Genomic DNA, 27,027 nt, shown 5'->3' with positions numbered 1-27,027 from the left:
ACATGTAAGGCACCTAGAAGAGTGCTTGGCATAGAGTAAACAATACATGTTCACTATTAAAATATTTATTATTTTGTTAGTCAGAAATTTCTTGTGACCATAGAATCTTTGGACATGGTGCCCATGGCACCCATGGTAAACATAATATACATTATTTCTATATGTTGAGGAAAGTCTCGAAACCTTAATAATTAATGCACAGTGGTCAAATGCAGCTCAGAAAGTAAGAAGATGGAAAGAACTCTCTCATGGTAAATGTTAATGCTGAAGTTGTCTGATATTTAAACCAAAGTGCTGGAGGCAAAATAACGGCCCCCATAGATGTCCATGCTGTAATTCTTGGCACTTGTAAATATGCTCTTTACATAGCAAAAGGGATTCTGCAGATATGATTGGGAGTAGGGACCTTAGGATGGGAAATTGTCTTGGCTTATCAGGATGGGCCCAAATTAATCACATGAATCTTTAAAAGCAGAGAAGCTTTCCTGCTGTGATCAGAGAGATATGATGGAAGAAGGGTCAGAGAGATGCAAGTGAGGACTTGACCAGTCATTGTTGGCTTTGAAGACAGAGGAAGCCAGCCAAGGAATGCAAGCAGCCTTTAGAAGCCAGAAAAAGCAGGGTAAATTCTCTCCTAGAGGCTCCAGAAAGGAGTGCAGCCCGGCTGACACCTTAATTTTAGCACAGTGAGACACGTTTCAGAATTCTGACCCATACAACTGTAAAATAATAAAATTTGTTATAGCAACAATAGAGAATGAATGCATCAAGGTCACAATCTTTTGCAAGGATATAAAACTTAAGTCCATTTGTTGCATGTTTTGTCCCAAAAAATCAAAATGAAACATGTCAGAGAGGAATAAACAGCACCACATATTATGTATTCTACTGACTTGAACCATGGATGAATTAGATACACAATATGCCAGTTTGCTGTTCTATAAGCATTTGAAATGGCTTAGTCCAGTCCTGAGGCTGAAGAAAACTTCTGAGCTATTGGCAGGAAAATCAAACCACTGCTGTAACTCAAGGACCTGGGACTTTCACACAAAGATGGACAAATGTATTGGGGTGACTTTCTCATTCCTGCTAAAACTGGATAAACTCTTTTGGCAAGAAATTGTTTGTCTAAAATTTCTAAAATTAAAAATATAGCCTACATTACCTTCCTACAGTTGTAGAGTTAAAGAAATTTGAGACCATTTTCTCTGACTTAAAAAAACCCAATGAAAATGAATTGACATTATGCATTTCACCTTTCTCAATTAATAGCCATAGTATAAATAAAGAGCTACTAATGCACTGAGCTGCAGTGCAATATGGTACTGAAAACAGAGTATGCCAACACTGAAATATCAGAATTCTATACATACCCTAGGATAGTTAACTTACAGATAAATCTATTTGGAAAGTTGCTATTCATTTTCTGAAGTACTTATGTTTTAGAACAGTGATAGGTAAATAACCCTTATTTTAACTTATTTCAACTATATTGTAGACTCTATGATATCAGTTTTTTGAGACTTAGGCTTTCTTTATTACCCAGTATATTTTCAATTTTTATGTGTTCCCTCTATGCTTATTGAGAAATTGGATTATTTAATTGGTAAGTACAGATTACTACGTGTCAAGTTTTCTGTATGTTTACTAAATGTTTGATCTATCAATTACTGAGAGAAGTATGTTAAAAATCTAATATGATTGTATATTTGCCCATTTTCCATGTTACTATGACATGTATATACATATATATATATACACACAGACATACACATACACATACAAACACACACATATAGATTAGATAATTGCAAGTTTAGAGTTCCTAGGTATTCCAGGTTAGTTTAAATGTTTAGCATTACATAGTGACCATATTTATCCTTTATAATGTATTTTCTCCCAGAAAGTCCATTTAATTAGGCAGCAATATAGAAAACTAGCTTTCTTTTGATCATATTTACCTAGTATTTCTTTTCCTATCCTTTTATCTTCAACCTTTCTGTGTCTCCAAAGTTTTGATGTGTCTCTTCTAAATGTGGCAGAATCAGTATTTTTTCATCCTAAATGAAAGTATGCTTTTTCGTTAGTGTATTTAACCCATTTACTTTTAATCTATTTGGACTTATTTTCAAGATCTTATTTTATAGTTTAAAAATATGTCCGTTTCTAATGCTTTTTTTCCCCTCATTTTCTTCTTTCTTTTGGAATTTAAATGATGCATTTGTCAGGATAGAAGTTAAACTGCTTTAACAAGGATACTTTAAAATAGGTACCTTAACTAGGACAAAAGTTTATTCTCTCCCATGGAACACTTCAGAAGTAGGCTGGGAGTGGGGCACTGTCTTCCATGGCAGTAGGTGACTCTGCTACATGAAGTCGTACAACGGCCCCAGCTGGTAGGCTGGCTCTGGCATCTTTAATGTTTAGCTCCTAGTTTTGGATCTCATGTGGTCACTTCAGTTGTTGCCATTTTCCAGCCAGTGGGAAAGAAAAATAGGAAAACAAACAGCTTCGTTATACAAAGTTACCTGGTTGCACACATCACTTCCACTTGCATCCCGTTAGCAAAAACTTGATTATAGCAACACACATAGCTACAAGAGAAGCTGGGAAATATGGTCTCTGGCTAGTAAACCATGTGCTTGGTTACAATTCAGGATATTCCATTATTAAAAGGAAAAGCGGGAGAAAGGATCTTGCAAATAACACTCTGGTTCTTATTACTTTTGTCCTGTTCTATATGACACAGTATATTCATCCAGTAATATAAATACAGCTTTCTCTTGCTTTTTAAAAATCCTCTGATGAGATCACAGTTGTTGTCATTATTTAATAATCAATTGTTGCTTAGATTTACCCATATGGTTGCTATTTTTTTGCTTATTGTTTCTTCTTGTCTCTTAGACCTTCCTTTGTTTTGAGACAGTCTGGCTCTGTTGCCCAGGCTAGAGTGCAGTGGCATCATTATAGCTCATTGCAACCTCAAACTCCTGGTCTCAAGCAATCCTCCTGCCTCAGCCTTCTGAGTAGCTAGGACTACAGGTGTGCACCACCACACGTGGCTAATTTTTCTATTTTTTTGTGGAGACGGGATCTCAGTCTTGCTCAGGCTGGTCTTGAACTCCTGACTTCAAGCGATCCTCCTGTCTTGGCCTCCCAGAGTGCTGGGATTACAGGTGTGAGCCACCATGCCTACCCTCTTATTCCTTCCTCTTGGGTTCAATTTCACTGATCTTGAAGAATATTCTGTTAGCTATCTATTGCTGCCTAACAAATTACTCCAAAATTAGTGGAGTGAAACATTTGTTATCTCACAGTTTCTGGAGGTTAGAACCTGGCATGGCTTCTCTGGATCCATTGCTTCAGGGTCTTTCTTATAGGCCACAATCAAGGTGTTACCTGGGGATGTGGTCATCTCGAGGCTCCGTTGAGGAAGGATCTGCTTCCTAGCTTACTCAGATGTTTGTTGACTGGATTCAGTTCTTCACAGACCATTGAACGGAGGCCTCAGTTCCTTGCTGGCTGTTGGCCAGATGCAACTCTTAGTTTTTTTCCAGGTGAGCTTGCTTCATCAGAGTATGTAAGCCAAAAGGGCAAAAGAGAGAGACAGGGAGAAAGAAAGCACAGTCTTTTATAACCTCATCACAGAAGCGATAGCCCATCACTTCTGCTGTCTTCTATTTGTTAGAAGCAAATCACTAAGTGATTTGGCCACAATCAAGGGGAGGGGATTACACACCCAGGCACAAACACCAGCAGGTGGAGATCATTGGGAGCCATGTCTGAAGCTGCCTGCCATGAACATCTTCTTTATAAGTTCTTGCAGTGAGAGTCTGATGGCAATAAGCTCTGTCAATTTTTGTTGGTTTAAAAATATAGCCATGGACTGCATAATGATATTTTGGTCAACAATTGATCATATATATGATGGTGGTCCTATGAGATTCTAACGAAGCTGAAAAATTTCTATTGCCCAGTGATGTAGCAGTTGCAATGTCATAGTGCAATGCATTACTCCCGTGTTTGTGGTGATGCTGGTGTAAACAAACCTACAGCACTGACTCTTCATCATTATTTTAGAGTGTCCTTCTACTTATAAAAAAAAAGTTAACTATAAAACAGCTTCAGGTAGGTCCTTCAGGAGCTATGCCACAAGAAGGCATTGTTATCATAGGAGATGACAGCCCCACTTACGTTATTGTATCTGAAGACCTTCCAGTGGGGCAAGACATGGAGGTGGAAGACAGTGGTATGGATGATCCTGACACTGTGTAGGTCTAGGCTAATGTGTGTGTTTGTGTCTTCATTTTTAACAAGAAAGTCTAAAAAGTAAAAAGTAATTTTTTTTAAGATAGAAAAAAGCTTATAAAATAAGCACATAAAGAAAATACTTTGTATAGCTGTATAACGTGCTTGTGTTTTAAGTGAAGTGTTATTACAAAAGCATCAGAAGTTTTAAAAATGAAAAAGTTTATAAAGTAAATATGTTATAGGCAGGGCGTGGTGGCTTGCACCTGTAATCCCAGCACTTTGGGAGGCCAAGGTGGGAGGATCGCTTGAGCCCAGGAGCTTGAGGCCAGCCTGGGCAACATAAAGACCCCACCTCTACAAAAATAAAAAAAAAAGTTAGCTGGGCATGGTGCCGAATACCTGTAGCCCCAGATACTCAGGAGGCTGAGGCAGTTGGATCACCTGAGCCCAAGAGTTCAGGGCTGCAGTGAGCTATGTTCATGCCATTGTACTCCAGCCTGGGCAGCAGAGCAATACTCTGTCTCTTAAAAAAAAAAAAAAATATATATATATGTGTGTGTGTGTGTATTATATATGTATGTGTGTGTGTGTATGTGTGTTACAGTAAGCTAAGGTTAATTTATTATTATTGCAGAAAAATATATTTTATAAATGTAGTGTAGCCTAAGTGTACGGTGTTTATGAGGTCTACAGCAGTGTACAGTAATGTCCTGGCCCTTCACATTCACTCACCACTCATCACTCACTAACTGACTCACCCAGAGTAACTTCCAGTCCTATAAGCTCCACTCATGGTAAGTGCCCTAGACCTGTGGTCCCCAATCCCCGGGCTGCAGCTGGGTACCCGTCCATGGCCTGTTAGGAAGCTGGCGGTGCACCCCACCCCACAACACCCCTCTGCCCCACCCTGGTCCATGAAAAATTGTCTTCCCTGAAACTAGTCCCTGGTGCCAAAAAAGTTGGGGACCACTGCACAGACATACAATTTTTTAAAATCTTTTTTACCATATTTTTACTGTACCTTTTCTATGTTTAAATATACAAATACTTACCATTGCATTAGAACTGCCTATAGTATTTAGTACAGTAACATGCTGTATAGGTTTGTAGCCTAGGAGCAATAGGTCATACCATATAGCCTAGGTGTGTACTAGGTTATACCATCTGGTTTGTATTAATAGTACACTCTATGATTGCACAACAAAATGGCCTAATGAACACATTTCTCAGAACATATGCCCATCATCAAGTGACCCATGACTGTATTTTTATTTCAGCCTTATTCTTGTCCTTTCTTTCTGGGACTCCAAAGAGAAATATGTTAGACCATTGGATATTGTCCCACAGTCAATGATGCTACATTATTTTTTCAGTTTTTTTCCTCTTTGTACATCATTTTGAAAAGTTTCTATTGCTGTGTTTTCAAGTTTACTGACCTTTTCTTCTGCAGTGTTTTTTGGTATATTTTTTGTACATTTAGAAATTTAAGGCTGGGCGTGGTGGCTCATGCCTGTAATCCTAGCACTCTGGGAGGCCGAGGTGGGAGAATCACTTGAGGTCAGGAGTTCAAGACCAGCCTGAGCAAGAGTGAGACCCCGTCTCTACTAAAAAATAGAAAGAAATTAACCGGACAACTAAAAATATATAGAAAAAGTTAGCCGGGCATGGTGGCACATGCCTGTAGTCCCAGCTCCTTGGGAGGCTGAGGCAGGAGGATTGCTTGAGCCCAGGAGTTTGAGGTTGTTGTGAGCTAGGCTGATGCCACAGCACTCTAGCCCGGGCAACAGAATGAGACTGACTCAAAAAAAAAAAAAAAAAGAAAGAAAGAAATTTAAAACATTTCCAAATAACTCACTGTCAAAGAACAGTGGAAATTTGAAAATATTTAAACTGAACAGTAAAGAAAATTTATTTTAAATTCACTGGACACAGCCAAACATACTTCTTAGAGGGAATTTAAATACTTAGAGAAATTTAAATACTTGTTTTAAAAAATAAAATTAAAAATTGATGAGTCAAATACCTAGCTCAAGAAGTTGGAAAAGCACAAAAAAGTAAACCCAAATAAAGTAGAATGAAGGAAATTATAAAGACAAATGAAAAAATTAATATAATTAGAAGACAAAGATAGAGTATAAAACATCAATGTCCAAAGTTGTTATTTAAAAAGACTAATAATGTAACTTAATAAAATAAACTTTTGGCAAGATTATTCTAGGGAAAAAGAGAGAAGACTCAGAAAACAATACAAGAAACGTAAAAGGCAACATAACTATAGCTATCATAGAGATTTTTTTAAAAAGTAACTAAATACTAGGAAAAACTTTGTGTCAATAGATTTTCAAAATTTAGGTGAACTATATCATTATCTAGAAAATTATAACTTTCCAAAATAATTTTTGAATAAATATAAAGCATCAATATACTTATAGTATAATAAACAAATAAAGGGAAATAATTGAGCATTTACCCCACCATTCATATACAAACTCTGCCTCAGGGTATCTGAATAGAAAGAGGGCAAGTTTGTCTTTATAGAGGTATTCCAGATAAGCAATGAAGAAGGAATGATCAAACTAGAACACCAGCAATTTTGTAACCCCCACATGACTTGTTTATCAGGAGTGGCTAACATCACAAAAAGAGACAATCAACTATTATATTTGAGGAACATGTCATCACCTAAAAAGTAATCTTAACCAAGAAATAGGATTTGAAACCAAGGAAGCCGCTTGATCCAAGTTTCTATTTGCATATAACCATTTAATTGTTAGCTATGACAGAGGGATTTATAGTGTGTAAGGTATACAGAAGGTGCATATGTCAGAGAATGATTCCTGTGAGGACTGTAAACTGCATTCTGGAAGCTGGCTATAAGTCAGCGAGGTGTAGGCAGAGAAGTACATCCTTTGTAGGGGATAAAGGCATGAGGTAGGACTGACGGGTAATGCAAAGAGCTTGGGGAGCTTTGTGTAGCCAACTGACCAGTTTATTTTATTCTATAGGTGATGGAATGTCATGCAAAGATTTACATCAAGAAAACAATATGATCATATCAGACTTTGAGAGAATCAGCTTATTGGCAGTATGGAGTATGCCTTAGAGCAAGACAAGATTTCAGGCAGGGAGATCAAAAAGACCAAGACAGCAATTTATTTTAAATATCCGTTATATCTTTAACACATTGACTGCCATGTGAGTTGTATTAAACTCAGGCTAGTTTTGACTCCAGGCCTCATGAAGCAAAACCCTGCAGTTGGTTCATAAAAATGTTACTTGTTGATGTTCTCATTGTTACAATTAATATTGACAATTTTATTCTAAAAACGTGAACTGCATTGCATATAACTCATGCACAGAAAACAATAAAAAGTAACAAACTAAGGATCATTTTGTTTTAATAAAACATGGTGGCCCCAGGGAAAAAATTTTTTTTTCGAGTGTGGCAGTCAATGTGTTAATTAAAATTTAGGAGACTCACCAATATTGTCAACTATATTTATAAACTGCCTTGTGATAATTTATTGGGATGAAATCTACTTAGGTCTAAGTACATACTTGAAAAAAATTCAGATAATAGTATTTTCTGACCTTATTCTTAAGTTATATGGATTGTGTAGAATCTTAAGCATCTACTGTTGAATATAATTTGAGTTTAAAAATATATACATTAATAATAATTTCCTGTGCTTATGGCCTGGACTTAGGACCAAAAAGATCTAGATTTGAATTTTGGATCTACTACTAAGTAGCAGTATGATTCTAAGAAAGTCACAAACACAGTGTGCCTCAGTTTCTTCATCTGTAAAATAAGAGAGCAGGAATTGTTTTGTTTACTGCTGTGTCTCCAGCACTAGCATAGTTACACTCTTAAATGATGTCAATAAATATTTATTGATTAAAGGCATATCTACTCGAGTTGCTGTGATAATTATATGAAATAAAAATTGTATAAGTTTCTAACAGAGATATTAAATGGCTGCTCTGTGCAGGGCACTATGCTGGGTGCTGGGGATATGACAATGAGTAAGACAGCATCCCTATCCTTTGGAAGCTTTAGTCTCAAGGAGCTACACAAATTATGTGTGACGGAGTAGAAAGTACCACGAAGAGTAGGTGTTCAACAAACCTTGAATTTTTATAGTGCTTTATACTTTACAAAGCAATTTCATGAACATTATTGCATTCGAAACAATGGATACAGTAAGTTTTATGGGAATAAACAAAGGTTTCAGGTGTTCAGCGGAAGACAAGACGATCTGTTGGGATGAATAGGCACCGCTTCATGGGAAAGATAGAATTTGAGGGCTTCAAAAAAAAAAAAAGGATGGATTTTGACAGGAATAAAAGATGAGGGATGAAGTTTTATAGACAAGAAAATGCATAAACAAATAGGTAACCAAAAGCATGTTCTCAGTAATTCCAGGTTACTTTATCTGTATTCATGACCATATGTTTACAAATCTCCTCAGGAATTCTGCTGAATATGGATATTTCTAATCTTTGGAATTAACTTCCACCCACCTTTGAAAATCTGGAGAACTCTTTTTCCATCTCTAATCTTCATGAACATGCTTAAAGAATTCCGATGATTACTAATGGAAGTTACATGACAACACTAATTTATTCACAAATACTTATTGAACCCTTGATATGTTCAAGACCCTGTATTTGATACTGTGGGGGGCTACAAGATGAACTATATAAATAAGTACTCTATGTATACAAAGAACTAACAAGACAGCTGTAAGTGCCATAACTGAGTTGAAGCTTCATTTGCCATAGGAGGGAAGAGAGGGAACATCTGCAGTTTCTTTTTCCAATTCTCTTCCTACAACTAATTCATCTAACCTTGGAGATTTGATCTTATTTTTTTGTTTTTTTAAAGTTAACTGTTCTTTTACAACCTCCTCTTCGGAATTACTTTTCAGGGTTTGTTGCGTCCTTTCCAACTTGAATGTCTTTCTCTTTAGCCAAAGATTGACGCAATTAGGAGCCGACAGCCTTCCATCTGCCATCAGGTTTAATACGCACCATACGTCATCTAGAGAGACTTTACTCAGATCTCTACTTTCTTGTTCTGAATATTCTTTACAGTATCTTCTATTGTGCTAAGCATATTTGCCATATCCACTTGACTTTGGCCTTTAGCCTCTTCAAGAGTACCCTTACGGAGGAAGGTCCAGAACGTGCTGTGATTTACTTTGTGACGCACTGTTCATGTGCGTTAGTGTAACTCTCAGAATGGCCCTCAAGGACGGAACATCTTATCTGTATTTAGAGTTACGGAAACTCTGATCCTCTCAGAGAATAATGTTTTCAAGGTCTCAGATCTCCTAAGTGGTAGTCCTTGGAATTTGAACATTGCTGTTTCTGACCTCAAACCCCATGTTTTTTCCACAACATATTAACCATGGATAAGGTGTATTTTAAAATTCACCTTTCCGGTTTTCGTAAAGTCTTCTAGAAATTTCAGATCATCAAAAAGTTTCCTAAGCGAGCATTTATTTGCCAGTCAAGACCTAGAATTATCTGCCTTCTATAGCAGCCCGAAGTCTGTTCATTTTGTGATCATTTATAATCTTATAGTCATAATTATTTCTGTGTATAATGTGTACTGGCATTTTGAGATTTTCTAAAATTGACAATGCTCAGAATACCCTTGTGCTCTCATTTGATTCCAAGATTACTCAATTTCCTACATTTTTTTTTAATGGGGGAAGGGCGTAACAAAGAGGTGGTTTTACTATATCTCTCCGCCAAACGTCCAGCTATCTTTTAAATTTTTTTGTTCCCGTGTGGCAACTCTAGACGCTAACAAGGCATCAAGCTTAGCGCAAAACGTGGTCGGTAACTAAAACAACAGTCACTTAGCCACGCCCCCTTAAACAAAAGCCCGTCCCGGAGGCGTGGGAGCGGGCGGGGCGGGGCCGCGGTCGGATCGCCTACGGGTTTATAGGTCACCCGGAAGGCAGGCGGATACCTCTGCGGCGGTCTGAGCAGGCCTCGCCGAGACCCACCGCGGCCCCGCGCACCCCTCGCCGTCAGCGCCGGCGCCGCGCTCCGCCCGCCCCGCCGAGCCTCTCGCGGCCGCTGCCTGCCCGGCGGCCCGCGTCGCAGCCGTAGTTAGCCGAGCGCGGGCTATGGCCGCCGCGGGGGGCGCCCGGCTCCTGCGCGCCGCCGCCTGCGCGGCCCTGGGCGGCCCGGCCCGCCGGTGGCTGCTCCTCGCGGGCCCCCGCGCCGGAGCGGGAGGCCTGCTGGGGCCCCGGGGCTCGGGCGGGAGCGCGGGGCCGAGCCGGCCGCTGAGCGTGTCGGCGCCGGCGCGGAGCAGGTAAGGCGCGGGGCACGGGCGGGCGGGGCTCCCGGGCCGGCCTCGCCTCCGGTCGGCCTCCCCGGGGCGCCCGTGTGCCGGGCCCGCCGCGGAGGCCCGCTCGGCCTGCGCACCCTTCGCGACTCCGTCTGGCCGCTCGGCGGCGTCGCTGCCTCCCTGCGCGCCGCAAAGTTTCCTTCCTGAACCAGCCACGCCTGGCGGGAAACGGTGGCCTGGGACCCCCGAGTTCGCTTTCCCAGCGCCCCCTGTGCCCTCCGGAAAGTCGGCACTTTGCTGGGGCAGGTTCTCCGTGTGTTTTGGCTGGAGTCTAGACCCAGCTCTGCCCCCCGCCTGCAGTGCCCTTCCCGACACGCTCCAGTTGTCGTCCCGGCCTGACATTCCTGCGGCCCTTCTCGTTCTCGGGGCCTTTCTCCTGTAGTGGCAGGACACTGCGCCCCCAGTTCTTTGTCAGTTAGTGTCCACGTGGAATGCACTCACTCTATCCCGCATGCTGCGCTGTATGCTGTCTTCTAGTTGTTAAAGGGTTAAGGGCGGGCCCCTGCATTGGAGTGGGTAAGGCAGGGCTTTAAACTGGACTTAGTATGCTATCTAACTTGTCCCACTTCCTCAATCCCTAGAAACCTCCATTTCCCCATTGTAAATGGAGGGTAACAAAAGTATATGCCTCGTAGGGTTATTTGAAGAATAAGTGAGATAACACAGAAGATACAGGTGGTCTTGTGCCTGGCAAATAGTGCTGGGTCAATAGGTGCCACCTGTCAGCAGCAGCAGCAGCAGCAACAGCGCCCTCCTAGACGGTGTCAAAACAGGGTTTTGTATTAAATGTTGAAAGAGATGTAAAAAGTTTTCCCTTAAATGTGTAGAAGTTTTATATTCTTGGGTGTATTTGTTTTTTAAAGACACATTCCTCTTAGATATACTAGAGAGAAAATGTACTCATAATTTTAGAATATGGCAACATGGTGGAGATTTATATAATGCAGATCTCTCAACAGCTCTTTGGAAGTGTAGCAGGAAGCAAGAACTGTAGGGAACGTGTGTTGGATTTGTACGTTGCCTTTTTGAATTTCTTCCTGATATGGTCCCTGGGAACAGAGTCTAGGATTTATTCATCTCTTCCCCCTTAGTCCTGTTATGCAGTTGGATGCTCAGTAAGATTTTCTTGCATGAACTGTGAGGGAAATCATGGAGCAGGCAAGTCAGATTTCTTTGTTCCTATTTCCCCTGCACTTCCCTGCCTTTGATCTGTCTGTGTGGGTCCTTTTCTTTGTACTATGGGTGCATTTTGGAAAAGCTGTATAAATTGGGACAGATTGAACATATTTGTGTAACTGGTGTTTAAGAGAACATGAATGTTTTTTGCAAATGGGAATTATCTCCCCCAAATTTATTATTTGGATTTGGTTATGTCATGTTGTCTCTCCCATTCTTTTATAATCCTGTCTTCCCTTAATTGGCACAGTTTCTAACGATGGCCTTGTACTTGCTGACACAGACTTTGGAGCTACAGCTAGATTTTCCAGCTCTCATTATCCAAGACTTGTGCCGTCCAATATGGTAGCCACTAACCACATACGGCTTTTGAAGTTTAAGATAATTAAAGTTAAATAAAATTAAGGATTCAGTCTCCCAGTTACACCGGCCACATTTCAAGTATTCAGTAGCTGCACGTGGCCACTGGCTTCTGTGTTGGACATTGCAAATATGTGTAGAACATCTTTTGTTATTGTGCAAAGGTCTGTTGGACAGAGCAATTCTGTTATAGAAGCTGTGGTTCTGACTTTGAAGATTAACAATTAGATAAGCTGTCAGCAATTGGGAGTCAAAAAACTCCTTTTACTCTTAAAAACCCTGACATAGTACTTTATATTTTGCAGTGATTTAGGTTGCAAAGGGCTTTCACATATATTATTTTACTTGACTCTTAAGACAATCCTATGAGGTAGGGAGGGTAGATAAATGGGAATAAAATTTTCATATTAAGTAGCTGGTAAAACTAGGACTAGAACTCAAGTAGTTATTTGTTTTTTTGAGCACTGTAATAGTTGATAATAAAGTCCATAGTTGAGTGAGTCATCTGGAAGAGGTAAGATGGGTATGGAAGTAGTGAGCCCTGGACTGGGCCCTTTTCTGGGGCCTAAGGCTGCAGCTTGGGTGGGCTGTAACCTCTTTCCCTACCGGAAGCCTGCTAAGAACTGTATGTATCACAGCAACCCCTGACAGCTTTGTTAAAATGTCTGCTGTGCTTGAGCAGAGTAAATGGTAAAGGATGGTAAAGGTAAACACGTGAGTAAAAGGCTAACAAGTGAAGAAAATAGTTTGTGGTGATGGCTGATTAACTGGTAGTCACAGAAGGTTAGAAGGATCATACTTATTTTCCAGTGCTTGAAATCCTATCCTTGAGAACAGCTAAAAGCTTTTGCTAGTCCTTAGAATTGGGAAAACAAATCTACAGAATCCACCAGCACCAATTGTTAATAGTGAATGGGTAAAGTAACTTGGGTAAAGTACATGTGTATACTGCTTTAAGGAACAAAGTATTACCAGAAACTTTCTCTTTTAATTCCCTCTCGTAATTCTTTAAATTCTTAAATCCACAGTGTGATAAACTCACTATTAAGCTCTTTTATCCATAAGTAAGTGGCTTCCTATGTTTATCTAATGAGTATGTTAGAACCAGGGCTAGCATCTTCATCTTCTGACTTTTAGGTTCCATACTCTTTAAACTGCAGAATTACCTTTTGTTTCTCATTTCTGCTTCCTCTCCTATCCATTTGTAAATCTGTTAATACTCTGCAGTTTTTCATAGGGCTATACAGCTTTAATACATAGCAGCAGGTCAGGCTTCTTAAGCAGCAAAAGTGCCTGGGCTTTAAATAATAGTTACCAGTGTTTGTTGAGTTCTACTATGTGTTAGGTATTTTGCATATATTGTCAAAATTGTAAGATAAATGTTACCCTGATTTGACAGGACAGGAGGAGAAAGGAAAAGGAGGCTGATATAGAAGAGATTTCTAATTCCTTTGCTCTAAGCTTAGCTCTAGAGTGCTCCAGAACAGCAATCCTAAAACCTCTGAATTTAAGTAGTGTGTATAAATGATGGAATTCCTTCTGTTGTACTTCTGTAGCTGTAGCTACCAGGCATTTGTTGATGTCAAATCTGTAGAGTTCCCTGCTAGGCTTGGACCCAAATTTCCATCTGGCTTCTGAACATTCTCATCTGCCTTTTTCCTTTACTAAGTTAAGCAGGTCTAAACTTGAACTCATTTCCATCTTCCCCAAAGCTCCTTCTCCTCTCTTAAACCTAGGTTAAACTGTACCACCTGATTGCCAATTGCCAGAGCTGGAAATCTCAATGTTATTTCTTTCTTCTTTCTTAATTCACCTTATATAGATGTTCATTAAAAGCTTTCATTCTACCTCCTGGATACTTCTTAGATCAACGTCTTCTATATTCTTGCTTAGTTTGTGCTCTTTTGTCTCTCTGCCTCCAAGGTATCTTCATTCTCAGCCATTCTACCTTGAAAAAAATGGCCATAGTCAAGTTGAAAATCATGAATAATGTTTGGGAATACTTGTTTTAAAGGATTTTTTGGTACGAAAAGAAGTTGGAGGGCACAGGCCCTTTTCAGGGACATTCTTATACACTACTTTTGATAACTTTTAATTAATAGCATCCTCTTTTTATTCAGTGTTATAATATCAGGGCTTTATCCAGTAGGGGGGCTTCAATTTCCTCATTTGTAAAATGAGAAAATTGAACTTGATAGTTTTCAAGATATTTGTAGCTCTGAAATTATTTAATTCTGGGTTTTACTTACATTAAATGAAGTTTTTCTTTGATGGACTATTGCCATCTGTTGATAGTAGTGAAAATTACAACTAGTTTAAGTTGAAGTGCATCTTTTTAAATTATTAAATACAAGGTAAAAATTAAAGTGAACAATGGTAGAAGATACAGATATAGTTGCTAGCAGATCTACAAAAAGTAAAAAAATTAGCTGGGTGTGTTGTCACATGCCTATAGTCCGAGCTGCTTGGGGAGCTGAGAAAGGAGGATCGCTTGAACTCAGGATTTGGAGGTTGCAGTGACCTATGATGACGCCACTGCACTGTAGCCCAGGCAACAGAGTGAGACCCTGTCTCAAAACAAATAGACAAAAAAAACCCCCAAAACCACATGTAAGGAGGTATTTTATTTATCTTTCCACAGATACGGAGAAACAAAAACTTTTCCTAGTCCCTTTGAATTTTGAATACACAATGTGGACTGAAAAGAGATGTTCAAATACTCGGAAAACTGTCAAACTACTGCGTCTCAGCAACAGTATTCTGTCAGGCACCTGCACAGCAATTGCCTTGTTGATAGCAGAATGATTTGCTTTTTTAAAAGCTCATGTCACCACAACCCTGGTCTAGACTTTTAGGGACACATTCGTGTTTTTCAGAGCTGTGTGAGAGTAAAATAGACTTTAAAAGTGATAGTGATTACCACATGTTCACATAAGTGACCACTGGGGAGACATGCTACAGACTACCAGGTGGCCTTGACCAGGTAGTCGTTGCCATTTCCTTTAAGGAGCAGAGCCTGTCACCTGGGAGGTGGATGGGTAGATATGTCTTTGATTTGTGGTGTCTTCTTCCCAAATAAACTTTGGAAAGAAGAGACAATACTGTAAAAGAGCATATTCATACACACACACATGTGTGCACCATTTCTGTGACCTTACAGGTTCTTAAAGCATTTATTTAAAGTGATATTTGAAATTACTAAAAATACTAAACAAGTACTTTCTTTTCCAGCTCAGAAGATAAAATAACAGTCCACTTTGTAAACCGTGATGGTGAAACACTAACAGCCAAAGGAAAAGTTGGTGATTCTCTGCTAGATGTTGTGGTTGAAAATCATCTAGATATTGATGGTTTTGGTGAGTATGGGACATTTCTTAAAACTCATAAGTGAAACTATTGAATAAGCTTCAACCTTTTTTTTTTTTTTTTTTTTTTTTTTGAATTTTAACCTATAGCTTGCTAGGTAAAGTATTAAAATTCTGGATGTTTTAGTGTTATGTTTATAAAGAATAACAGAGTACACTTTTTCTATTCTTTATACATTGAAGTAGCTATGTGGCCAGAAATGTACTGTGGCCTCATTACCTTGCAGTTTACCTATGTGATGCAAAGCCAGGGGTAGGGAGTGGAGTTAAAAGGTACCACCTTAGAGATAATAAATGTCATATCACAGAGGGGTAGTTAAATAGTTTCAACTTAATCTTGAATGTCACCTCACCTCCTCGGAAGGGTACCTTAAACTATGGTGTTTTATTTGGAAAATTTTCATTTCCAGACTTCTGACCATATTCCTTAACCACACATACAAAACCCCTATTCCAACACTGCCATTTTGCAGTTCCTCTGGCACCTGTCAGTTTTGCTCAAGCACTGTCTCTGTCTGGAATGGTAGTTCTCAGGGTTCCTTGACCCTTATTGGCATCATTATCACCTGGAAAATGCAGATTCTCACACCGCCACTCCAGACTTACTGAGTCAGAAAGTCTGGGATAGGGCCCAGCAATGTGTGTGTTAACAAGCTATCCGTGTGACTTTGATGCATGTTCAAATTTGAGAACTGACCAGAATAAGGTCTGAGAAACATACCTGACTGCTTCTTTCAAGGTACAGTTCACGTTACACTTTTAAGAACTATTTCTAGATCAGAATTAATTTCTCCTTCCTCTGTTTTCCCATGATATATTGACTCTACCTCTCTTTGTTAACTTGTCCTGACTTGGAACTGTTGCTAAAGTTTCAAAGTAATTGTAATCATAACTACTAGCATTTGAGTGTGTACTACATTCTAGTATGTGTTATCTGAGGTAGATTTTTTTTAGCTCTCCATTTTATAGGTGAAGAAACTAAGGCTCAGAGAAATTAATTTTCCCTGGTCATACATGCAGAGAGTAAGAGGGCTCAGATTCAAACCTAAGTCTAACTCCTAATCTTCTTCCATTTTCTGTATGCTGTTTTCTTTAAGAAGTGTCTTTTCTATGTAAACACCTGTTATAGAAATTAGGTGTTGAAATAGTTGATATAATCCTAATTTTCAGGAATTATGTAGTTTAATGCAGTGGTTCTTGGCTGGGATTGAGTTTCAGAACTGTTCTACAGAACTTTTAAAAGTACAGACATCTGTGTTTCATGCTATATAGGTAGCATAAGGAAAGAGGGAAATTTTGCAGACATATTCTTAAAAGCTCCATATGATCCATACCATGATTAAGAACAGCTAATTTAGAAAAGAAGTCATTAATAATTTTTTTTTTTGAGACAGGGTCTCAATCTGTCACTCAGGCTAGAGAGCAGTGGCACAATCATAGCTCACTGTAGCCCTGAATTCTTGGGCTCAAGTGATCTCCCACCTCAGCCTCCCAAAGCACTGGGATTCCAGGAGTGAGCCACTGTGCCAGGCCCATTGATTATTTGTTGGACTGAGCAGAAGAGAACAGGAGCCATGTGGAAATATACTATAAAACTTATTATAATTGATCTCCTTCATATGAGTTCATATCTAGTTACACTTTTGACTAAACTTAGTTTCACTGAATTACTCTTTCACAAGTGAAAGGTAGTACAGTAGTCCTCTCTTATCCACAGGGCTTCTGCTCCAAGAACCCTACTGGGTGCCTGAAATCATGAATAGTACTGAACTCTATATATACTATGTTTTTTCCTATGATAAACTTTCACCTTTTCACTTAAGGAAGCACTTTCTGGCTTCTCTTTGGCATATCTGAAATGGCTAGCATCACTACTCCTGTCCTTTGGGGCCATTATTAAGTAAAAGAAGGGTTATTTGAACAGAAGCACTGTGATAGCACAGCATGTAATATCTACTAAGTGACTAGCTGGTGGGTAGCGTAGACAGCGCGGAGATGATGGACGAAGGGATGACTCATGTCTGGGGCAGGATAGAGCAGGATAGCATGAACTTTCGTAATGCTACTCAGAACAGCGTGCAATTTAAAACTTCTGAATTGTTTGTTTCTGGAATTTTTTACTTAATATTTTTGGACTGTAATTGACTCAGACTGAGGGTAATTGAGGCTGTGGAAAGTGAAACCCTGCATGGGGGGGAACTACTGTACATAGCACAGTAATTGAGAGTAGACTCTGGAATCAGATTATGGTTCATAAACCAACACTGTCACTTACTAACCATGGGACCTGGCACAAGCTAGTTTAACTTCTTTATGCCTGTTTCCTATTATGTAAAATAGGGTAATAATTGTTCTAACCTCATAAGGTAGTTGAAGATTAAATGGTATATCGGAAGTGAAGTGCTTGGCACAGGGCCTACCTTGGTAAGAACAGTAGGATTTGTGGCATTTTAACTTGGCCTACTCTCCTTCCTCCTTCACCAGATCCACAGTAGCCTTGAAAACCAGCAGCTTTGTAAACACAGTAGCTGTGAAAACCATCAGCCTTGCAGCCACTGGAAGGGCTGACTGGGTTTGAGTTCCTCAAAAGTCTCATCCCCAGAACATTGTCACTATTAGACCTGTCTTGCAGCTTCCTGAAAAAGCTCCGTTCCAGGGAGTTGTTATTTGACCTTTCTCAGAGTTTGCTCTGTGGGAAAAACTCCATTTCCAGGGCATTTGTCTAAAATTATCTGTAATTGTTTAACATTTTAGCTTCCTGAGTCTGTTATACCAGTTGGGGCAAACAAAAGCCTAGCCAAAAATTTAAAAGGAAGATCTGGGGAATGAGATGTCCATAGTGGGCTGTGAAATGTTCTGGAGATTGAGAATGCTATGCATGTGTGGAAGACTGTGTGCATGCCCAGGAAGGATCTGAGAGGGCCCCAATCTCTCATCTCTGGCTGTCTGTCAGGTCCTTTCCACGCAGCAAGTGAAGGCTGAGACAGACATGAACTTTATGAATGTTGAAGGTGTGCCCAGTCGCACACCAAGCCCTTTGCCAAAGGATGGAAAACCTATTGGTTCAAAACATTGAAGGGAGCCTCTGCCCAGTCATTTAGCTGCCTGGAGACTTCCGTGACTGTACACTATAAGACATACAGACTTTAGGGAATTCATCCAGGACAAGTCATTAGAGAAACAAACAAGCAGCATCAACCACCACCAGAAAGCCCACAACAACAGCAAACCCAGAGGATAGGGTAGTGCTCCTGATCTCCAGAGTTACCATATTGTTATTTAAAATGTCCACTTTACAACAAAAAATTTGAGACAAACAAAAAACCAGGAAAGTATGTCCCTTATTCAGGAAAAAAGTAGTCATTGGAAACTCCCTGTAGAGGCCCAGATTTTGGACTTACTAGACAAGGATGTAAAATCAGCTATTATGAAAGTTTAAAGAATTGAAGGAAACTATGTGGAGATGTTCTTTGACATTTCTCACATCTATACATCTGTATCTGTGGAAGCCATAACCATTCTGTGTAAGGATACATAAAAGAAATAGTGAATGTTCCTGCCCTTGAGAAAGCTGATCTTTGTGCTCTTGGAAGGCTAATTAGCTCTTGCTGGTTAATCTAGCAAGTCTATTTCTATAAATTTCTTTGAAGATTCAGTCTGACTTTTAGGAAAGACCTATATACTGGGCTGTTCACTGCAGAGATATTTGTAACAGCAAAAGATTTGAAACAACCAGATGTCCATCAGTAGAGAACTGATCTATAGTAATAGAATGGGATATTATATAGTTGTTTAAAAAAATATCTCTAGTTTTAAAAACAGATGTCCTTGGTTACCTGTTGGTAGGGGAGAGAAAGGAAGGAGATTTACATTATAAAAGTTTATACTTTTTGATTTTAGAACAATGTAAATGGGTTATCTATTTTTAAAACATGTTTAGAAAAATAGAGGAAATAATCTAATCCCTAACAACAGGGATTGTTTCAGTCCATGATGGCATTTCTAAATTAAAGAACACTATGCATCTGTTATGAATAATGTTGACAATGAATTTGTGATTACATAGGTAGATGCTTGTAAGTGAAAACCACACAATGTATTTAGTTGCTTTTGATTTTCAAAGTGCACTGAAAGAAAATATTAAAAGGAGAGGTATCTAAACATTTAATGTTGGTTTTTTTCTTCTTGATCTGATTGTGGATTTTTCATCTTCCATTGTTCTTTATATTTTAATTTTTTTTCTATAGTGACTTACTAGTTTAATACCCTGTGACTTTCAGTTACTGACCTTCCCTGTTCCTCATTTTCATTATCTATCAAATGAACGTAATAGTACTTACTTCAAAGGACTTTTGTAATGACTAAATGAATTGATATGTTTGTTCAGAACAGTGTCTGACACATAGTAGTATAAGTAATTGTATTAGTCTATTTTATTATATAAAAATAATCCATATACACAATGAAATACCACTTTATGCCCGTCAGGGTGGCTATTACAAAAAAAAAAATGGGACCAAAAAGTGTTGGCAAGGATGAGGAGAAATTGGAACCCTTGTACATTGCTGATGGGAATGTAATGTGGTACAGCCAGTGTGGGAAACAATTTAGTGGTTCCTAAAAAAGTTAAACAGAATTACCATATGATCTAGCGATTCCATTCCTGGGTATATATCCAAAAGAATTGAATGCAGGGATTCTAACAGAGACTGTTATGCTAGTGTTCATATCAGCATTATTTGCAACAGCCAAAAGGTAGAATCAACTCAAGGATCCATCGATACTTCATTGATTAGAGTTATAATAAAAAATCCATAAATACATGAATGGATAAACAAAATGTGATATATGCATACAATGGAATGTTATTCAGCCATAAAAAGGAATGAAAGGAGGAAGGAGAAGATGGTAGTCCAGGGATACCAACTGCAGGAGAGTCTCAGAAAGAAGGAAATGTTTTAGATGAAAAAGAAAAAAACAAACAAAAAAACATTGGGTGTAATTCTGAGGGAAAAGTGCCAGAACCTCTAAGAGATTCCTTGGGAAGAAGATGCAGAGCAAAACAAGAAGGAGCGAGATACTGGCAGAGGTCACCTCCTGAGAGGCTTAGAGTCCAGTGAAAAGGGTAGGTGGAGTGGTTTGTTTCTCCCTCCCTCACATCTCTGGCAGTCGGCAGGCTGCTGAACTGCTGGAGATCCTTTTTACCCTCACAAGCCCAAAAGCAGCTGCCACCAGTGAACTGGGAGCTTCTTAAAGACAAAGCACCAGGCTGCCAGTGCCCTTAAGGTCACTTCCCATCACCGCAGATCTGAACCAGGAGAACAGGTGCCATTTTGCTTCTCCACCCACTGTGTCCCTTTGTCCTCCCCAGAGGACTTCAGCCCATCAGTTTTCATCTTGCTTGTTCCCACACAAACATTTCCCAACTCCGGCCCAGGCTGCAGGAGTCACAGGGACTGGTGGGTCACTCACTTCTACATAAAGGCATGGAAATTAAACAACCTGTTACTGAACAATTACTGGGTCAATAATGAAAGTAAGGTGGAAATCAAAAGATTCCTCAAACTGAATGGCAAAGGGGACACAGCTACCAGAATCTATAGGATTCAGCAAAAGCAGTCCTAAGGGGAAAATTCATAGCCTTAAATGCCTACATCAAAAAGATAGTCACAAATTGATAATCTAATGACATGTCTTAAGGAACTAGAAAAGGAAGAGCAAACCAAACCCAGAGCCAGCAGAAGAAAAGAAATAAGGTTAGAGCAGAACTAAACAAAATAGAAAACAAAAAATAATTCAAAAGTATCAATGAAACAAAAAGTGGGTTCTTTGAAAAGATAAAATTGATAGACCTCTTGCTAGATTAACCAGGAATAGAAGAGAAAGGACCCAAATAAGCTCAATCAGAAATGAAAAAGGGGATATTCACAATCATACCACAGAAATATAAAATATCTGTGAATATTGTGAAAATCTCTTTGCACGTAAATTCGAAAATGTAGAGGACATGGACAGGTTCCTGGAAACACACAACCTACCAAGACTCCATCAGGAAAAAATGGAACTGCCGAACAACAATAAGCAATGAGATTGAAGCAGTAATAAAAAAATCTTCCAACCAAAAAAAGCCCCAGACCAGATGGATTCACAGCCGAATATTTTAAGACCTCTGAAGAAGAGCTGGTACCCATATTGTAGAAATTATTCCATAACATTTAGAAGGAGGGAATCATTCTACAAAGCCTGTATCACCTTGATACCAAAGCCAGGAAAGGACACAGCAAAAAAATAAAATTATAAGCCAATATCCCTTATGAATATAGATGCAAAAATCCTGAATAAAATACTGCAAACCGAATTCAGCAGCACATTTAAAAAAAAAAAAACCCACCATGACCAAGTGGGCTTCATCCCACGGATGCAAGGTTCAACATATGTAAATCAATAAATGTGATTTACCACATAACCAGAAGCAAAAACAAAGATATGATTGTCTCAATAGATGCAGAAAAAACATTTAACAAAATCCAGGACCTTTTCATGATAAAAACCCTCAACAAATTAGACATAGGAGGAACATATCTCAAGATCATAAAAGCCACATACAACAAATCCACAGCCAACATCATACTGAATGAGGAAAAGTTGAAAGCATTCCCCCTAAGTTCTAGAACAAGACATGTGTGCCCACTGTCACTACTTCTATTAAATGTAGTGCTGAAGTCCTAGCCGGAACAATTAGGCAAGAGAAGGAAATAAAAGGTGTCCAAATTGGGAAAGAGGAGGTGAAACTATTGCTTTCTGCTGATGATATGATCTTATATGTGGAAAACCCTGAAGATTCTGCCAAGAGACTTCTGGAATTGATAAGTAAATTCAGCAGAGTCTCAGGTTACAAAATCAACGTACACAAACCAGGAGCATTTCTATTGTGTGTATCAGTAACAGTCAAGCTGAAAGTCAGAGACTCATACTATTCACAATAGATACAAAGAAAAAAATACCTAGGAATGTACTTAATTAAGGGGGGGTGAAAGATCTCTGCAAAGAAAACTATGAAACACTGAGGAAAGGAATTGCAGATGACACAAACAAATGGAAAAACACATCATGCTTATGGATTGGTATAATCAACATTGTTAAAATATCCATATAACCCAAAGTGATTTACTGATTCAATATAATCCCTTCAAAATATCAGTGTTATATTTTACAAAACTAGAAAAAATTCTATGCTTCATTTGGAACCAGAAAAGAACTTGAATAGTCCAAGCAGTCCTAAGCAAAAAGAACAAATACGGAGACATCACATTACCAGACTTTATACTACAAGGTTATAGTAACCAAAACCACTATAGTAGTGGCACAAAAATAGAGACATAGACCAATGGAACAGAACAGGGGACCTAGATATAAAACCATCCACATACAGTCAACTGATCTTTGACAAAGCAGACAGCAATATACACTAAGGAAAAGAAACCCTATTCAATAAATGGTGCTGGGAAAATTGGATATCCACATGCAGAGGAATGAAACAGGATCCATATCTTTCACCACTCACAAAAATTAATTCAAGATGGAAAAAAGACTTAAATGTAAGGCATGAAACCATACAAATACTAGAAGCAAATATTGGAAAAACTCTTCTAGATATTGGTATATAGGCAACGAATTTATGAAGAAGACTCCAATGGCAATTACAGCAATAACAAATTAATAAATGGGACTTGATTAAATTAAAAAGCTTTTGTACAGTTAAGAAAACAACAGAGCAAATAGACATCCTACAGAATGGGAGAAAACGTTTGCAAACTATACATCTGATAAAGGGCTAATAGCAAGAATCTACAAAGAACTCAAGCAAATCAGTAAGAAAAAAACAAACAGCTCCATTAAAAAGTGGGCAAAAGTCATGAACAGAAGCTTTTCAAAAGAAGATAGACAAATGGCTGGTAAACATGAAAAAATGCTCATCACTAATCATCAGGGAAATGCAAATTAAAATCACAGTGAGATACTACCTTACTCACATTAGAATGGCTTTTATAAAAAAGTCCAAAAACAATAGCTGCTGGCATGGATGCAGAGAGAAGGGAATGCCTATGTACTCTTGGTGGGACTGCAAATTAGTATAATCTCTATGGAAAATTGGAGATTCCTCAAAGAACTAAAAGTAGACCTACCATTTGATCCAGCAATCCCACTACTGGGTATTTACCTGAAGGAAAAGAAGTCATTTTATCAAAAAGACACCTGCACTTGAAGGTTTATGGCAGCACAATTCACAGTTGCAAAGATATGGTATCAACCCACATGCCCATCAATTTATGAGTGGATTATCGAAATATGGTACGTGTATACTGTGGAATACTACTCAACCATGAGGAAGGATGAATTAAGGCCTTTTGCATCAATTTGGATGGAACTGGAAACCATTATCCTAACTGAAGTATCTAAAGAATGGAAAAACAAACATCACATGTACTTGGTATTAAATTGGAACTAACCGATAAGTACACGTATGCACATATGTGCACAGAGGGAAATGAAACAGTGGAAATCAAGTGGGAGGGAGCGAGGAGGAGGGAGTGGGCGATAACCTACCTAACGGGTGCATTGAACACTATCTGGGTGACGGACACACTTATAACCCTGACATAACCATAACAAAATTGATACATGTAACCAAAAATATTTGTACCCTGGTAGTATTTTGAAATAATAAAAAAAGGAATGAAATTCTGACATGTTATAATATGGATGAACCGTGAGAAAATTATGCTAAGTGAAATAAGCCAGATACAAAAGGACAAATAAAATGTAATTCCACTTACATGAGGTACCTAGAATAGGCAAATTTATAAAGATAGAAAGTAGAATAGACATTACCAAGGACTGATGAGAAGGAGGAATGAGGAATTATTAGTAAGTACGGAGTTTTTGTTTAAGATAAATTTCTGGAAATATAGTGATGGTCACACAACATTTTGAATGTACTTAACACCCCTGAATTGTATACTTAAAAGCAGTTAAAATGTAGATTTTATGTATATTTCACAATTAAAAATTGAGACTAAAATCTGTATAAATACAGAAAATAGCATTTTTATCTGATTTAAAAAATGAATGTACAGTCATAGGGAATTTTGGAAAATTAAAACACATAAAACAAAAATCATCCATTCTTCTCCCTATAACTACTAATAGCATTTCTATGCTTTTATTTAAACATAAATTATGGTTACATTTTATGCACATGTAAACTATATAAAATAAAGGCAATATAAAAATGTTATTTATATATTATATACACATTTGAAATTGTATGAATCTGTCCATATTTTTAAAATGTCAAGAGATTTGCTTAATTTTAAAGCTGACAGTCTTGGTGAATTGTAAACTGCATTCATGCTAATGCTATATGGTGGAGCCACTTTAGCTGGTAGAAATATTTCCTGACCTTTGACAGAAGGTGGTGAACCATGCTGTTGTTTGTGTGCATTGGAACTTGTGACTGTTATGCTGTTGAAAAATTTAAATCTTAAAATCTTGTAACTTTCATTTAGTGATGGTGTGGTGCTGAAATACACACCAAAATCAATAACTTTGGAATGGAAGTTAAACATACTTTAATACCATGAAGAAGGTTCAACAGTCACCCTGACATTCCATGCTGTTTAATTTAGGAGTAGAAAAATCTAAGTAGTAGATTATCTAAGTACATTTGCCCAGTAGTTATCTAGGCAAAAGTACTTAGAAAATATGATTTTTAAAAAGGCATTAAAGTAGGTATATTTTTAAATTCACACAAATTACTTGGGCAAGGATAATGGAAAGCAATACTGGTGTCATAGTTGCAGGCAAAGCACTGAGGGTCATGTGCCTTGGTCTGCAGTGGCTGAAAATGCATCTCCACCCCGCCCTGTCCCTCTTTGCGTTTATTTCTATGGGAAAATTAGTCTCGACTTAAGTTTTGAATTATGTGAAGATTTCAAAACTAGTATCTTTTGTATAAAAACAAGTTTAATGGTTTTAGATGTTCTTCTCCCCATTGAACATATGGGGTATTATCTGTGATTAAATATTCTTTTGTAAACATCATTTTAAATGGCTGCATACTTGTATATGGATATGTTATAATTTATTTAATGCTTACTCTTTTCTGGACATTGAGATGGCTTCCAGTTTTCAACTGTAATATTAAGTAATATTAAGGAGAATATCCTCAGAAATGCTTTTCTATGTATAATTTTCGCACAATAAATTCCCAGTGATGGAATTACCTAGTAAAGTTTATTTTATAAATTGCATACTCAAATTATTTTCTTGTTCTTCTGATGGGGTATTATTTTTATTGGTTAGCAAAAGCTCTTTAAATGTTCTATTTGACGAAAAATCATGAAGACAAAAATTAACTTTAAACATTTACTTAAATGGCTTTCAACTTCTATTTTACGTGAAGCAACATTTTCTCAAAATAATGTAAAGTACTTTATTTGCATGATAATTTTCATGAGTTGATTTACATTAAGTTCTTCTAAATTAAAACATAAGTATTGTGATCTTAATACTGGAAAGTATCTCTTAAAATTTCTAAAAATATTTTTACTCTCATAATTTGTGACTGTATATTGCAGTACTATATGGTGTTTTTCAAAAGAGGTGGCAACCATTGCTGGGTCATGAAATCAATTTAGTAGCTACCCAACTAGCATTTTAAAGAAATCAAAAGGAAAGAATATAAAAACATACCATCTTTTGCAAAGGAGTTATTTTATGAACTATTTGTTTAGCCAATTTACAAAATACTGGGTCATGATATAAAATGAAATTCATAGTGTGAGTCACAGTTAAAAAAATTTTTTTGAAGGCTTTTGGTTGGAATGGTTAACAAGGGAATCTTCTACCTGAGCTCGTTTCCCAGCTCTGTCAGCTTACCAGCTTTGTGACCGTGGGTAGGTACCTAGCCTCTTCATACCTCGTCTCGTCATCTGTAAAATGGGGATAAGGATAATATTGATATCTATTTAATAAGGTTGCTATAAAGATCAAATGAGTTAATCTAAGCAAGTGCTAAATAAATATTAACATTATTATTAAAATAGGTATTAATAGAGCTTCAGTGTTCATTATAGCAAATTTTTAAAATACATTAAAAAATAAAACTTCATGATCTCATCACATAGAGATAAGCACTAAAATAATCTTTTTTTCCTAACACCCCAGAAATGTAGAAAATTTAATGCCAACACCATCTTAGGAGTTTGGTAAGAGTTCTGCTGGTATCATAGAAATTCACATATTAAGACTTAGAAGAAAAGCTTTAAAGATGAAGGATCCTGATATGTCCAGAAATCTTGACATGCAAAGATAAGCTTGAGATAAGCTAAAGTAGCTTCACCAAAGGCAGAGTTAAGCCTAAGCCTCTTTCTGTAATGGAAATCAAGAAATCTGAATGTTATCTTTATAATCAGGAATTTCTTATACCAACATTATGGGCGGGGG

General features: G+C 38.0%; 1 protein-coding gene across 1 annotated transcript in view; it reads left to right on the top strand.

Annotated features, from left to right (window-relative positions):
• The first annotated feature begins 10,311 nt into the window (after window positions 1-10,311).
• Window positions 10,312-27,027, top strand: part of FDX1 (ferredoxin 1) — a 36,932-nt gene continuing 20,216 nt past the window's right edge. Inside the window, exons 1-2 of the mRNA XM_045556644.1 lie at window positions 10,312-10,582; window positions 15,386-15,510. Of these exons, the coding sequence (XP_045412600.1) occupies window positions 10,395-10,582; window positions 15,386-15,510 (313 nt within the window). The 5' untranslated portion in view covers window positions 10,312-10,394. The remainder of the gene's footprint in view (window positions 10,583-15,385; window positions 15,511-27,027) is intronic.

Source organism: Lemur catta, chromosome 7 (genome assembly GCF_020740605.2).
Source record: "Lemur catta isolate mLemCat1 chromosome 7, mLemCat1.pri, whole genome shotgun sequence".
NCBI lineage: Eukaryota > Metazoa > Chordata > Mammalia > Primates > Lemuridae > Lemur > Lemur catta.
This window is presented reverse-complemented; position numbering and strand designations above follow the sequence as displayed.